Source organism: Harpia harpyja, chromosome 2, assembly GCF_026419915.1.
Source record: "Harpia harpyja isolate bHarHar1 chromosome 2, bHarHar1 primary haplotype, whole genome shotgun sequence".
Classification (NCBI taxonomy): domain Eukaryota; kingdom Metazoa; phylum Chordata; class Aves; order Accipitriformes; family Accipitridae; genus Harpia; species Harpia harpyja.
In genome coordinates, this window is record NC_068941.1 from 77337454 (window position 1) to 77351843 (window position 14390).

General features: G+C 37.5%; 1 protein-coding gene across 4 annotated transcripts in view; it reads left to right on the forward strand.

The window, feature by feature from the left end:
• Nucleotides 1-13380, forward strand: part of KIAA0232 (KIAA0232 ortholog) — a 72284-nt gene extending 58904 nt beyond the window's left edge. For 3 of the 4 annotated variants that reach the window (XM_052780541.1, XM_052780542.1, XM_052780544.1), the window contains exons 7-9: nucleotides 7483-7564; nucleotides 9658-9755; nucleotides 10718-13380. In XM_052780541.1, the coding sequence (XP_052636501.1) occupies nucleotides 7483-7564; nucleotides 9658-9755; nucleotides 10718-10897 (360 nt within the window). In that variant the 3' untranslated portion in view covers nucleotides 10898-13380. The remainder of the gene's footprint in view (nucleotides 1-7482; nucleotides 7565-9657; nucleotides 9756-10717) is intronic. The other variant, XM_052780543.1, reaches the window with a different exon arrangement.
• Nucleotides 13381-14390: the final 1010 nt, after the last annotated feature.

Genomic DNA, 14390 nt, shown 5'->3' on the forward strand with positions numbered 1-14390 from the left:
TAACTTCATCATGCAGTAGGACATAATGAATGAACAAATGGTATAATACAGTTGTTTGTGACACCAAGAGTCTAAAGTTCCTTTCAGCCCCTTCCAGATCTCCTTTCTGGATGTGTAGTGCTCCATGAGGGTGTTTATTCTCATCTTTGCTTCAACCACTTATCCACTCAAGAAAGTAGAAAGTGTCTGGTATAAGTTTACAGTGATTCCATAGTTTATGATAGCTATGAGGCTTGAAAAAAACATTGGTACTGAATGGTGCTCAAAAAGCTCTGGTATTTTATTTTCTTTAAGTTCCTTAGTGCAAGAGGAAACCTAACTGCTTCTCTTGCTCAGGTCATGTGATTTTGTAGGCATTTTCATAGCTTCAAAATTATAAGCCACTGAGAAGTACAAAGGGCCAACAACCATCTCAGCAGTCTAGACTCCAGTCTGGTTTGCAATTAAGCTCTTCCTGGGGGGCTTGAGGAGCCTGATTACAACCTAGACTCAGAAGGACTGGGTTAACTAGCTCTCCTGCATCTAGTGTGTCTCAAGAGGATGTATGCACACTGTGGGCTTTTCTGAGAGCCATTAATGTGCATCTGAAGATAATTGGCTTTTTGGCTTGAGACCATTTATCTAAATTTATTATTGTAGTTAAGTCTATCTGTAAAGGAAGAGGGGATTTTTAAGCATTAAAGCAATTTTAATACGTTGGTTATGAAGTAAACTTTAATCAGTAAAGATGATGACTATATTGTGTGTAGGAAGGGGTGCAAATGTCTTGTGTGTGTGAGCTTTTTTCTTTTTAAGAGTGATATTATTTATTTTCATGAACATTAAACAAAATCAATATAAAATACCTAGAAGTAGAACAGTTTAGGAGAAGCATTCCTCTTGGACACCCCACATGTACATGCATGGGAAAAAGAGTTTTAACTTGAGAAGGGGCTGTGGAATTGACTGATTAGTATAGATCAATATTTGTAAAGAATTTTTTAAAATGAAACTTCTGTGCTTACTTTTATTGAATTATGACAAAAATTAAAGTTATTCTTTAAGTCACTGTTGTCTAACATAAAGTTTGAGTTGTGTTCTGAGGTACCTCCAATATTTTTGCATAAATAATGGATGTGAAAATACTAATGTAGACCACAGTGTAATAGTAACACATTCTGTTTTGCATCACATAAACTTGAATTATATATGTGCTGTGCAAACACATGTCTTTGAATACCTATTCATCGGACCGTAGGAGAATCTGGTTCAGTTTCGTCCCTCTTACCTTGTATATTAGAGCACTTCTTTTAGAATTATAGCATATTTTGCAGCAGGAATTTGCTTGATAGCTCCTGCAGAAGTTCTTCAAAAGTGATTGATAATTATATACCTAGCCTTAAGATTAAAAAATACCCCCAAAACCCAAACAAACAAGACCCCAACCCCCCCACCAACAACCTCTAAACAACAACAACAAAACCCACAAAAAATACCCCCTGAAGTACAGTCCCTTTTCTTCCAAGAAAATGCTCTTACCACTTAGGTGTGGAGTCATGGGTAAGTACACAATCTGGTCCAGTTAATGGTCTCTGCATGTAACAGCGCTGAATCTGTTATCAACAAAGGTTATATGGGCTCTGATCTAGTAGGTGTGCCCTAATAGTGCTTATACTATCAAGTCCTTGAGATAGATAAAGGGACTTGTGGGGTTTGTTGGGATCGGTACCAAACTTTTAAGGTCTGAACATGCCTAGGACTATGCATTTGGGGATGAGGAAATTTTACTGGCAAAAGCCGTAAGTGTTTATGGATCTCATAACTTAATTGGCCTATTAGTTTTGGTGAGGTACTTTGCTTGACTGGAGTAATGCAATGTAAGTGTATAACTCCTTTAGGAAGGGCTGGCAAGAGAGGAAGGGAAGAAGGGTGCCTTACAGAGATCAATAGTGTAGGAGATAACATTCCATAAACCTAAGTAGTGATAAGAGGGAGACAAAATTCAGAGGTCTGCTTTGTGCCTTAAAATCAGGAGAATCAAGTGGGAAAAACATTAAAGAGCGCATAGAGTCATCCACATAGAAAGCAGAGGACTTCACTGTAAAAGAGAGAGTAATTTGGGGGCTGAGAAAGGGTTGGTCCAGGTAGTTCGTGGTATATGCTGATCATGGCAGATGATGAAAACACGTACAAAGAGTCTGAGCTCTAACTTTCTAATTAATAAGACATTAATTTGCTGAGATTTTGAAGGGTGAAGGTATCTTGTATATATATACGAGAGGGTCCTTAAAAAGATAGAGTTCACAATGACAGTATAAAAATTACAAGGAAAAAACCAAGGTTTAAAGTAAGCCAATAAAATAAAGATTTGGTATACCTGAAAGTCCTGGAAGTAAATCAGAAACAGAAAAATGACTGAAGGATGTTTCTGAGAGACAGAAGTAACAGGCTTTGAAAGCTATGGAAAGATAATGTCAAAAAGGTATTGTTTATTGCATTTTTGTCACTGTTTGAATTGTTGGTGAAAAGATAATTAAGCAAAGCAGTAGTAAGATAAATTACACTGTTTCAGCTAGTCATAGGAATATTTGGCTAAATATCATGAGGAGCAGCAACTAATTTGAAAAAAGCATAGTAGAATACTTGTTTGAGAACACACAGAAGATGGAAATGTGTTTGCCTTTTATATATTTTTTTGTCTTTTAAAAGAGGAAAATGGAACTTGGGATGTTACCAATGACTATTAAATTCCCTAAAGAAATGTTTTAAACTGTAAATGGCACGGATGCATGAGAAACTGAGAAAATGTCTAAGTATTGGTTTGGCCAAAAGGTTGTACTCTCAAAATAACAGTCAGTGGCTTACTAGAGGACAAGGGAGATGATTAATTTCTCTGGTCTAGGGCATAAAATGCATGTTTATGAAAATTCCTGATGACACCAAACTGGGAAAGTCTGCAGTTACATTGGAAACCAGGATCAGAATCAAAAGGTTGTTAAATTGGAGAAGTGGTCTGAAAAATAAAACGCAGTCCAGCAGGGACAAATACAAACTTCTGAAGAAAATAATCCTCTTCACAAACACAGTGTGAGGAGTGACAGGCGAGGAAATGATGTGAAACAGAAAAGCATCTTCAAGTAGGTCATAAGCTGAGCATAAGTCAGGAATGACACACTGCGAAAGACAGCAACATTGTTATAAATAGGAATGCCTTTCTGTAAGAGGGGAAGTAATTGCTCCTCTGTAGCTGGAACTGGAAAGCCTTCTGCTGGAGTACTGGGCTCAGCTCCCTTGTATCAAGAAAGATGTCCTGAGGAGAGCAACACAAAGATCACTACTTGTGCAAACAAAGTGAAGGAATTGGGGTTATTTTATCTCAAAAAAAGAGAAACTTGAAGAAGAACCCAGCAGTTTTGCAGAAGCCATGTTCACAGTTACAGGAGATAAGGAAAAAGCTGTGCTTGTTCTCTAGGCTCTGGTAAACATGAAGGAAGTTGATGTGATGACCTTGAATCACAGCAAGGGAAATTGAACTAAAAGAATTCTAACCAGAAAATGAGCTTACTGTAAGGCTCAATTATTTTTAGGGAAGCGGTGGAAATTCTGTCTTGAAGAGATTTAGAGTGTAGGAATAGTGCATTATAGTTGATTCTGGCTTTGTGCAAGAGTAGGGGCCAGATGATCTCATAGGGTTCCTTGCACATATATTTTCAGTGAAATTAGAGAATTAGGTGACTGCCAAATAGGTTTTAAGAATATAAAGTCTAGACTCAGCTCCCTTTATTCATTTGTGACCAGCTTCTTGAGCTAGTTGTATCTTCCCTGGGTAGCTGATGAACTAAAATTAGGATCTGATCTTTTGGAATGGGACTCAATGGGTTCAGTGCTGCTTTGACTTCTAAATTATTCATGTGTTTCTTGTATTCTTTGATAACAAGGGGCTGCAGAGCAGGTTCAAGGCAGTTTGTACTTACAGATTAATATGACTTTTTCTGTGGTTGGTTATGAAACTCAGTCGTAACACTTCAGATAATATTCAGATCATGATGAGGCTTTAGTGCTTATTCTGTTCAGATTGTGCAAAACTCTTCACTGCCTCGATCCTTGTCAGCATGCATTTTGAAAGAGCAGAAATATTCAATGTTGGTGTTTTCAAATTAGTATCTAAAGCCCAAACAGTCTATCCTGAAAGGCATATCAATTTAGATGAAAAAATAATAGCTATTTAGATGAGTAGCTGGAAAATTTAATAAAACTTTTCATAAAATACTGTAAGTACCTGTTTTTTCAAGACCTTCAGGCAGATGGTCCTTAAAACTGTAGACCCCAGCTCTGAGAAGATGCTTTGCATAAATTTTGCTTGAAGAATAAAGTTCTGACAGATGTACCTTTTCTGACTAGCAAATGACTAATCTGCCATATGAACTTGTGGACTTTTGTCTGTAATTGCAGGGAAAGACACCTGATCCTTCCCAACTTTGGTAGTTGTTGTTTCCTCACCTGCCTAAATGCCCCTGTCAAAGATATTCCTAAAAGTTGGTTTAGATAGAAACTACAGTTAAATTTCAGCTCTGTCAGCAAGCCAACAGTACCACTCAAATGTCCTGTTTATCAGGCTGCCTGCTGGTCACAGTTGAAAACCGTGGCGTTGGATACATCCCTTGCTGTAGTGAGTACGGGACACTTTACACAAGCAAAATAAGCAAAAGAGTAAAATGCTCCTCCTGGGCATTCGTTCTGGCAGGCCCAGCTCCCCAGTCTGAAATGTGTTCACCAAAGCAGCTTGTCCTTTTCCCCAGATTAATATAATATGATATTCTGTTGCATACTCACAATACAGCTTCATCAGCTAATGAATTACGTATTGCTGTCCATAGCAGTCTGGTGAAGAAAGCAGCAATACAATAAAACTGTGTAGAACAGTAATCTTCCTTGGCTGCTGTATTTCAGATAAGTGTGTGAGTGGAAGAGGTGAGGAAAACTCTCATCGGTTATAGGAAATGGCATTCATGGTGCAGGAAACAATCTTTCACTTTTATGCTTGTTTTCCCTTTTCAGTTGTATCCTTAAAACACTGAATTGCTTTTCCATTGTGATGCTGGAGATCAAATACACTGTTTAAAATGGTTGTTGCCCACTTAAGCTCACAAAATCTCTCCTTCATGTAGCTACTTTAGCTAGATTACAGAGTCATTTCACTGTAATTTGATCTTTTAGTTGAAAAAAACCTAATACTTGCTTTTGTTCCTTTAGAAAGTATTTGTACTGATGTTTGCCAGGAATGACTGTTCTTTTGTATACCAGAGGTTTCATTTGAAATTTTGGATAAAAGACCTATGTGGACAGCCCTGCTGTTGTATGAAGTTCTTAGGAATGTTCATTTGAGAAGACAGACATAAAATGATGTTGGAGGGAACACATGTGAGTTAGATGCCAGTGAAACACATATAACTGCTATTTAAAGTTTGAAACTATTTTACTCTTTCAAACTCTGATGCAAACATTAAAATTATTTTTTTCTGCTGTTGGCTTAACTCTCAGTATAGGAGAGGGAACAGGGGGACAGAAGCATAATTTGACTTTTGGTTTTTGCATGTAACTGCGCAATTCTGACCCAAATCTGTTGAAAATTCATAGACAGTTGTGGTTGAAATCAGCTGGGACTTGGGGCAGGAGAATCTTGCATAGCTATAACATTATGGTAGTGTTTGTGCTTGTGAATGCTGAAGTCCTCAAGTGATTTTTACATTGCCTGAAACAGAGGCTCTCAGAGAAGCCTCAGTTACCATACATCTAGCTGTAGAACAAGAAAGGAAACCCATCAGTCTTCTCTCAGACTTGCAGCAAGACTGGGAGTGAAACAGCATTGCAGTTGGGTTTGCCTTGTTGTCTTTGAGCTCTGCTTGAGAATAAAGTAAAATAAATATGAATAGTTTCAAAGGAAAGACTTCCCCTTGCAATTTCTAATACCAGTACCACTGAGAATCATAGCTATTTAGATGGGTAGCTGGAAAATTTAATAAAACTTCTCACAGAACGCTGGAAGTGTATGTGAGTATGTGTGAGAGAGAGGGAGGAAGCAAAAATTGAAAATGCTGTTTTAAAAGGGAGAGAATGCCAACAAAAGAAGGTAGAGTCATGGTACTATTCTGGAGTTGGTATTTCGTATTTACTAATTGCGAGTATTTCTTTAATTCACAGAAATTTTCATGACGATAGACTGTGCAATTATAGTAAACATCTAAGCAGCTGTAGGAAAAAATGGTTTTCTTCAGTGAATGTATAAAATGGACATCAGCTTGTGCCCTCCATCCCTTCCCAAACAAAACCCCCAAATTGCTTCAGTATGGATAGTGGGTCTTTCTACAGCCGTCCTTTTGCTTTATACATCTGACCTTGATGCTGGTTTAGAAATGAACACAAGTCATTCCACGAGGGTCAGTGTGAGGGCAAGAGGGCCAGGTCTGAGCTCAAACTGAAGTCTTGCTGGGCTGCTTCTGCATTGAGCCAGGAGATGTGTCTCTGGCTTTCTCTAAATCTTCTGGTATTGAGGCAGTGATGGAAGGACACGGGAGCTGAGGCAGCCTGCAGCCAGCATCAGTTCAGTCACCAAGCCATCCTGAAGCAGGTGCGTAGGCTCTGATGGTGACTTAGCCCAGGAAGCAAGACTGCTGTAGCTTGTTACACCCTGCCAGACTCAAGCTGGCTCTGCTTGTGACCAGTGGTGGTTCATCCAGCTTATCACGAGTGCAGGTGTGACGCCAGCAATGTGGGAGACTTTGAAGTTGATTAAGTATTGCGCCTTGGAGTTTAGATGCCTCTATCTATAGTCAGCAGCAGAGCGAGGCTTCCATGATTGAATTTATTTGTAAATGCACATATTTCTTATTAAGTCCTGCTTCAAATACCCTTGAGCTTGCTTTTTTTCCCTTTCTTTCTTTCTTTTTGCTTTTTTTTTTAAACTATAGTTTAACTTTCTAAGATCTTCCTCATGTTGACACATTAATTATCTAGTTTAATTTTATGTTATCCCACTGTTGGTAATGGTACTGCTAATTCACGCTTCCAGACTTTAAACATTAAATTTTGCCGCTTTCTGTTTGCTTTCTTTTCTGTTTCGTTTTACACTGAACTATTTGTCATGTTGACTAACGTTGTTTCATTGTATTTTCATCTCTTGGGTAGCTGTCTGTTCTCCCTTGTTTTGTACTTAGATTATAAAGTGTAGGGCTGGAATTCATCTTTTTGTTCCGGATTTGCACAACTCTATATGGGCGAAGCACGAGCATGGAGTTCATATTGGCTACAAGAGTTCACATAACGGATGTTCTATTGTAGTTTGACAGTCCTTTCCCATTAGAAATTGAACAGTGTGACCTGTAAGACCTAGCAAATTGGTTGTAATACCCGAGTGTCCTCCTTTACATGTAAGTATATTATTTATGGCATAATGAAGTGTGATTATTGTCTAAACACTTTCCTATATTGAATACTAATCTGCAGAGAATGAGTGGCAGCCAGGAAAAGCAATGCTGGTGGGAAAAGGCGCTCTATTCTCCCCTTTTTCCTGCATCACAGTGTGAAGGTAAGAAGCTATGGCTGTTTGAACTACCTTGCTGTTGCACCTGTGTTAGAATGAAATGCTCTTTCTTACGGATTGGAATTGCTGCAGATGAATTGGAAGTACCAAAAACCAGTAAACTTCCACAATAAATTGTCTTTATCTGAGAGAAAACTGGGATGCTTCAGTTACATTCGTAATAGATCTCTAGCGTGCTTCTAAATAGTTTTTAAATGAAAGTGCTTTTAAAATAGTCTTAACATTTATGCAAATTTACTTAATTCCAGGTGCTGGAATTAAGTAAATAGAATATTAATCTCTGACTCTGAAAATACTTTACTGCATTTTTTAGTATGTTTCAACCTGAATAATACTTACTAGGTAGCTAATTTTATAAGAATGTGAAAACATGATAATTACCTTTATGGGTTCGCATAAATAACACACCAGTTACTCAGTGAATGTGTGGACCTTCTCTCAAGCTGAGAAGGAGGGGGATTTGCCTCTCGGCTGCTCCCTTCACAGTGACAATCTGGGAATTTCTCTGTCCTGCACAGAGATTAAGTCCAGTTTTGGTAGGCAGGCTGCTCGCAAGCGGAAGCAGGTGTGCTTCCAGCACTCCCTGTTGCCTCCCAAGAATTCGTAGCATCTGACAGCTGGCCCAAGCCCAGTTTTTCAGTGGACAGGCAAGAATCCAGACACCTTTTTTTTTGCCTGCATACCAATTTACCTTTGCTGGGGAGAAGGCAAGAAGTTAAATAAGAACATCCTGTATACCGAATTGACAGGCTGTCTGATGCTTTCTGTTGGTAGAGGCTCAGTGCAAGAAACTCTTGATCAGAGACCTGGTTCCGTAATAAGCTGGAAGTAGATTAGCCAGTAATTATTACTGAACTATTTTTGGAGTGCACCTTAAAGTGCAGCCAACTAAACTCTGTTCTCGGTGCCTAAATGCCCTTACTTTGGTGTTCAGGACAGTTTGGGTTACTTTCAAGAACACCTTAACTTACTTCACTCCCAACTATAGAATTGTGTTTGCACAGTGAGAGAGAATAGATTGATACCTACAGGACTGTGATTTGCCTCCTGGACTGGTCACAGAACCTCCCATATTAGAAAAATACTCAGTATTTACAAAGTAAAGATATTTAGTGTTCTTTTGTAAAGTTGTGGGGGTTTTTTTGCACGGTGATAATTGCAGAGGTATTGTTGGTCTAATAGCAAATGCAGTGACTCGCACTCTTGAGTACTTATTTTGTACAGAGTAGTCCTTGAATATCTGTGAGTGAATTGTGTCATTTTTTTGCTGACATCTGCTGGTGAACCTGCATAACCATGCAAGTGTTTCACCACATTATTTCATCAGAGGGAGACAGAATATGCAGTATAATATACTAGGAAGTCCAGAGCCTGCTTGATACAGTGGCAGAATTTCTGTGAAGTAGAATAGTTCCAGGATTTCCTCTTTTAGACTAAGTTTAACAAAACCAGAGCTTTATCCTCAGAGATAATGCTGTTATTTCACAGATCTTTAGCTGTATCCAGTTTTCTGTATGGCTATTTTTTGTATATGGATATTGATGCATGTGATCCATATATATCTGTATGATATACGTTGATATTATATATGGAAGTTTACTCTGGTAAGTAGAAACCACAGCCATTCACGTCAACTTTTTTTTTTTTGAGCTTCAGTCAGGATCAGGCTGCTGCTGCAGTATATTTTGTATGGGTATAGAAATACGAATGATCTAGAACACCATGCGGTATCAGAACTGAAAAATGTACTGAAACACTTATAATAAAGAAGTAATTCTTGCTCTTTGTACCTTACTATTTTAGATGTTTTCATTAACTAAGTAGCTTCTTTTTTATTATTATTATTTGGTTATCCAGGTAAGATGTGATGAAGCTTCCATAAGGTATTATGCTTATCTCTTTAAGGATGTCAGACTATAAAATCCCCCACAAGCACAGAGTTTACAAGGCTTAGAGTGTGAATTTCAAGAATACTTCTCTAGATGCTTTCATTTTGGCTAAATGTAAATAACAGTGTTCCTCAATTCTGTTTTTTTCTTCCTTTTTCCTCTGAAACACCCCCACAAACACAATGTAAGAGTGTTATACAAATGCCAAGGGAGAGAATGGTGTAGGAGAATTTGCAGATGTAAAGGAAGTACCCAATGATGATGAACATCTTTTAGATTTTAATATGGTAAGTGTGTCATTGGTTTGGGGGAGGAGTTTTTTTATTTTATAAGGCTGTGCTACTACGTCTTTCCTTTCATCACAGTTTTCAGTCTGGCCTCAAATGAAATTCCTGCAAAAACCTTCAAAAGCTTTTCTTGCCTTACTTTGTTTTTTAATCTTCTCTGCGTCTTGAGCATTCTTGTGAAAATGCCTCCAAGCGTTGTACTTTGGGGAGTACAACCCTTTGTAGAAACAGTTGTACTTCTAGTAGTTAAGCAAACTCAGTTTCCTTTGGGAACACTTGGCTTTTGCTTGTCATGTGTTAAACATGAGTCGTCTTTTCCTCAACTTCTAGTTTCAGTAAGCATAGAGTGGGCTGATGTGCACTATGAAGGCAGAAAGGACCAGTAATGAAAGGCGTAAACATAATGTATGCTGAATTCTGTCCTGCTTACAAGCAAAAAAACCCTGGTTTTTTTCTGTAGGGAGAAAATTCTGTGTACTTACTGATACACTTTTAAACTTTATAGTGATGATAGCACTTAAATTTACAGTGTGACATGCTTGCTATAGCTTTACTGATTCAACTGAAAATATATTGGGTTTGCCTGAAATTTAGTCAGATTTGCCTGTGTTTTCTTGATATTTAATACTTACTACCAAATTTTGGAGATAACTTTTACAGTAATTTTCTAACATGACCTGTGGTAATGATGCATTCTAACTGAGTTCACTTTTGATTCTCTTGCTGTTTTGCGCAAAACCTAAAATTAAGGAATAGGAAAAAAATAATAAAAACCCCACCTTTTTTTCCTGCTGTTCTACAGTCCTTTCTACATAGTGGACTAAGTCAGGAAAGAGGAGGACTTGCCCTGTAATTGTGACATCTCTCTTGAACAACTACAGAATTATATAACCTCCCAGCCCGGAAAAAAGCAAGCATGTTCTTTATTGTTCCCCATCAACACTGTCAGTTTAAATCCTTAGGTTTCTTCTGTTTATGAAGCAAGATGTGCAGATGATATAAATGCTGAGGCAAAACCAAATGGCTTCAGGAAGAAGATCTACTCCAGTGATAGCTCCAGCTCTGAAGACACAGCTTCAGAAGGTGGAAGTGAATGGGCTGATCCGTGTGAGGAGGAGCTTTTTTCTCGAACTCAACTATAAAAACTGCAGAGTAGAACAGATGATTTAAAAGTAACATGAGATGGAAAACTATCCTTCTTGAGGGTCTGTAGCTCTAAAACAACAACTTGAGTTTCCTCTTCAGTTAATGGATTCAGATGTGTATTTATCTTTCTCTTCTTGCTTATTTTATAGATGAGGACACAGCTGTCCTGTTGAAGATTTTTTTTTTTCCCCCCCCAAAAAAACCTGTTAAATTCTTGGCTATTTGAACTAGACTAGATTGTGTTGTCAAATCAAGAATGGATGTGCATGTGCTTGTCTTAGTAGTACCACTGCTTTTTTGCATCTTAATTGCAGTTATTTTCATTCGTAACTGTAGCCCTACCACTATTACTATCTTCTTAGCATCGCAGTGTCTACAACTACTTCTGCTATTCAGAGACTTCAGCTTTCTGCACATTAGGCTTTGTTCTTTAAGAACTGGGAGATAAATACTTAACACTGTAATCTATCAGTGCCTTTCTGAATGCAGGAGAAAAGCATGAATGACTTGTCCAGTCTTCATTCAGTAAATCTCATAACTTTGAAGTAGGAACAACAGGGTTGTGCTTTAGAGACTTACAGAAACTGTGTTTTCTATCCTATGATTCCCCCTCCCGCAAACCAACACTGAGGATACCATGGTTTGTATTTTTGCTAACTGGAGAAGCCAAGGATTTTTTGTAGGTATGGAGGCAATGTGGGGTTTTTTTCCTTTTCTTTTTTTCTTTTTTTTTTTTTTTTGTCCTTTTTAGCAACTTGCCAATGTGGGGCAGAAGTTTAAAAAGTAACACCAAAAATAATAAACCACTGGGGTGATGTGTGGATTGTTGTGAATTTTGTAACGAGTAATGAGAATGTTGTCTTGTTGCAGATGATGGCATTCATGTAACCTGCAAAAGCATCCTGTACTGAACTTGAGCCTGAATGACTGAAACTATCTAAAATGCTCAGAGCGTTCAATGTTTTAAATGCAAAGGGTCAGTGCTTCACTTGAAAGAAATCCTGTGGCTGCTGCAGTTAGCTGCTGTTGTGGCTGTAATTTAGTAAATCTTGTAGTTCATTTTGTGTTTCTGAGAGAATGTGTGGGGCAAGTTCTGTGTGTGGTGGGTGGGGGTAGGGAAAGCGATGACTTACAACATACATGTGTGAGTGCAGTAGTGATTGTTGCTTTATGTGACTTGCTTTTAAATTTTATTTTGTTAACTTAGAAAGTCAATACATTGTCGAGTCGCATCTGTACAAGACTATCAACTCCTTGTGCTTTTAACACATTATGCAAAATGTATAAGCCAGGAGGAGCAATATTTGCAAAACTAAACATTCTAAGTTTTCACCAACTCATAGTTTAAAAAACAACAACAACTAACTAGTCTATACAATAGCAGCATGTCTATAACATCAGGAAGTGCAGAAAGTCCAATACTGACTTGAAAAGCTTAACCATTAATTTTGACAGGCAATAAACCTCATGAGAACTATGGCTGTTTGAAATGTGAGCTGAACTGCCTTTGAAATATGTTCTGTGCTAGAAAGGTTTTCTGAGTAACTGGGTTTTGTTGCCTTTGTTCAATTGATAATGTAAGAATTTAAATACATGGTTGGAAAACCATGCCATTCTTTGTGCAACGCTTTTGTTGAGATCCTTACTTAAAATGGGATTGGTTTGTCCTTACCCAGGGACTTTCTTTTGGTCCTCCTCTTAGACTATGTTTTGGGGTTTGTATTCATACAACAACTCTTTTGACACTTTACAGTTTCTTTTCTTAATTTATTTGCAGACTTTGGATAGATTTTTTTTTTTTATATATTTTACTTTCTTCTGGAGCTTCCTTGAGAGGTTGTTTAGCACCTGCACTGAGAACTAGTTAACTGTAACATGAAAGTAAAAAAGAACTTCACACAAATTCTTGAAATCACTACAGTGAAGAATGGAATAGAACTTCATTTGAGAACAAGAAATGACCAAATGGACATATTTCAAACACAAACTTCAGCTCAGTTAATTTTGGCTAGAGCTGCTTCTTTGGTAAGAAAGGGCTCAAAAATAACAAAGGTGTTGCTTATAGTTACATTGTGGCATGTAATAATTCCAGCACCTTTGGGGAAAATAAAATCGTATATTGAGCTTGGGCAATAACGAATTGTCTTTACTTGTTTTCATAGTTTAATGGCTAAAGCTCTAAAGCTTTCAATGAGAGTTGAAGCGTGGTTTTTAGTTTTTCTGTATGGATAGAAACACACACAACAACAACAACAACAAAAGCATTAAAGGTTGGCATACGCTGAACCGCACTGTGGTATGAAGCGCATTGCATATCCATAGCACTGAAGTATCAGTTTTCCATTCCTGGGCTGAAATTTGTTTCTACTTTTTGCTTCAAGTGGTTGTATTGTTCTGATTTCACGTACACCAGAGTAACTGATTTTGTTTTCTTGTGGAGTTACTTAACACCGAATAAAAATATAAAAGGACAATTGGATGGTGTGTGCGTGTGTGTGTTCATTTTCTTTGGCTAACATATAACTTAGCTACAACACGGCAGTTAAGCATTAAAGATTCTGGAGAGATAGCATGAGGTATCTAATTTGGGAGTGCTTTTCATTGCTGTAATTTTTTAACCTATTTTTTCTTCTTTTTCAATACGAGGCAGGAAAATGAAATACACTGCATATATTCTTAAAAAAAAAGACAAGCAAACAAAATAAGCTTAGTCCCCACTTTAATTATTTCTGTAGAAAAATATCATAATCTCATTACAAAAATTAATTTGTAATTACAACTTCACATTTAGAGAACGAGACCTCTTTCAAAAAAAAAAATTAAAACCCAAGCAAACCCAGACCCTCTCTCAGAAAACAGTTAAAGAACTTTTATGTAGTACAGGATCTAAAATAGCAGGCTTTTATTTCTGCTTTCAACATGTGTTCAGCCATCAAATTGCCAGTATCTCACTTCTACATTTAGAAAAACTGCATCTGTGACAAGAAAATGCATATTCCTAACTCCATGGCCGGACCCCTTTATAAAAAGGAAAAAAAGACCCAGTTTTCAGCAGCTCACATTCAGCTTGGTGGAGACATGCACGTTGTGTTGCTGCAAGTTTACAGCCATAGTGAGTTGGGATTCCGTGCAGAATGATTCCGACTCTCCTGAATTAGAAGTGCAATGAAGATAACACATAAATACACACTTGGGAAATAATGGAAAGTAGTTGCTGTCTAAGGTCCTTGGGTGAATACTTCTGTTCATTAGTATCTAGCATGCTTTAAACTTGGTAGTTAAAACTTTCAAAGGCATAAATTATTTTTAATTTTCTTAAATACAGCAGAAGAAGTATATTTTCATTGTGTTATTTTTATTGTGTTTATAGAAGATGCTTGATAAAAGAATTAAGCAGCCAGGCCTTTCAATTATTGTATTTGAATTAATATTAACTCCATATATCCTAAAGAATTAGTTTCCTGTGTAAACGATGCTTCTATCATGCAA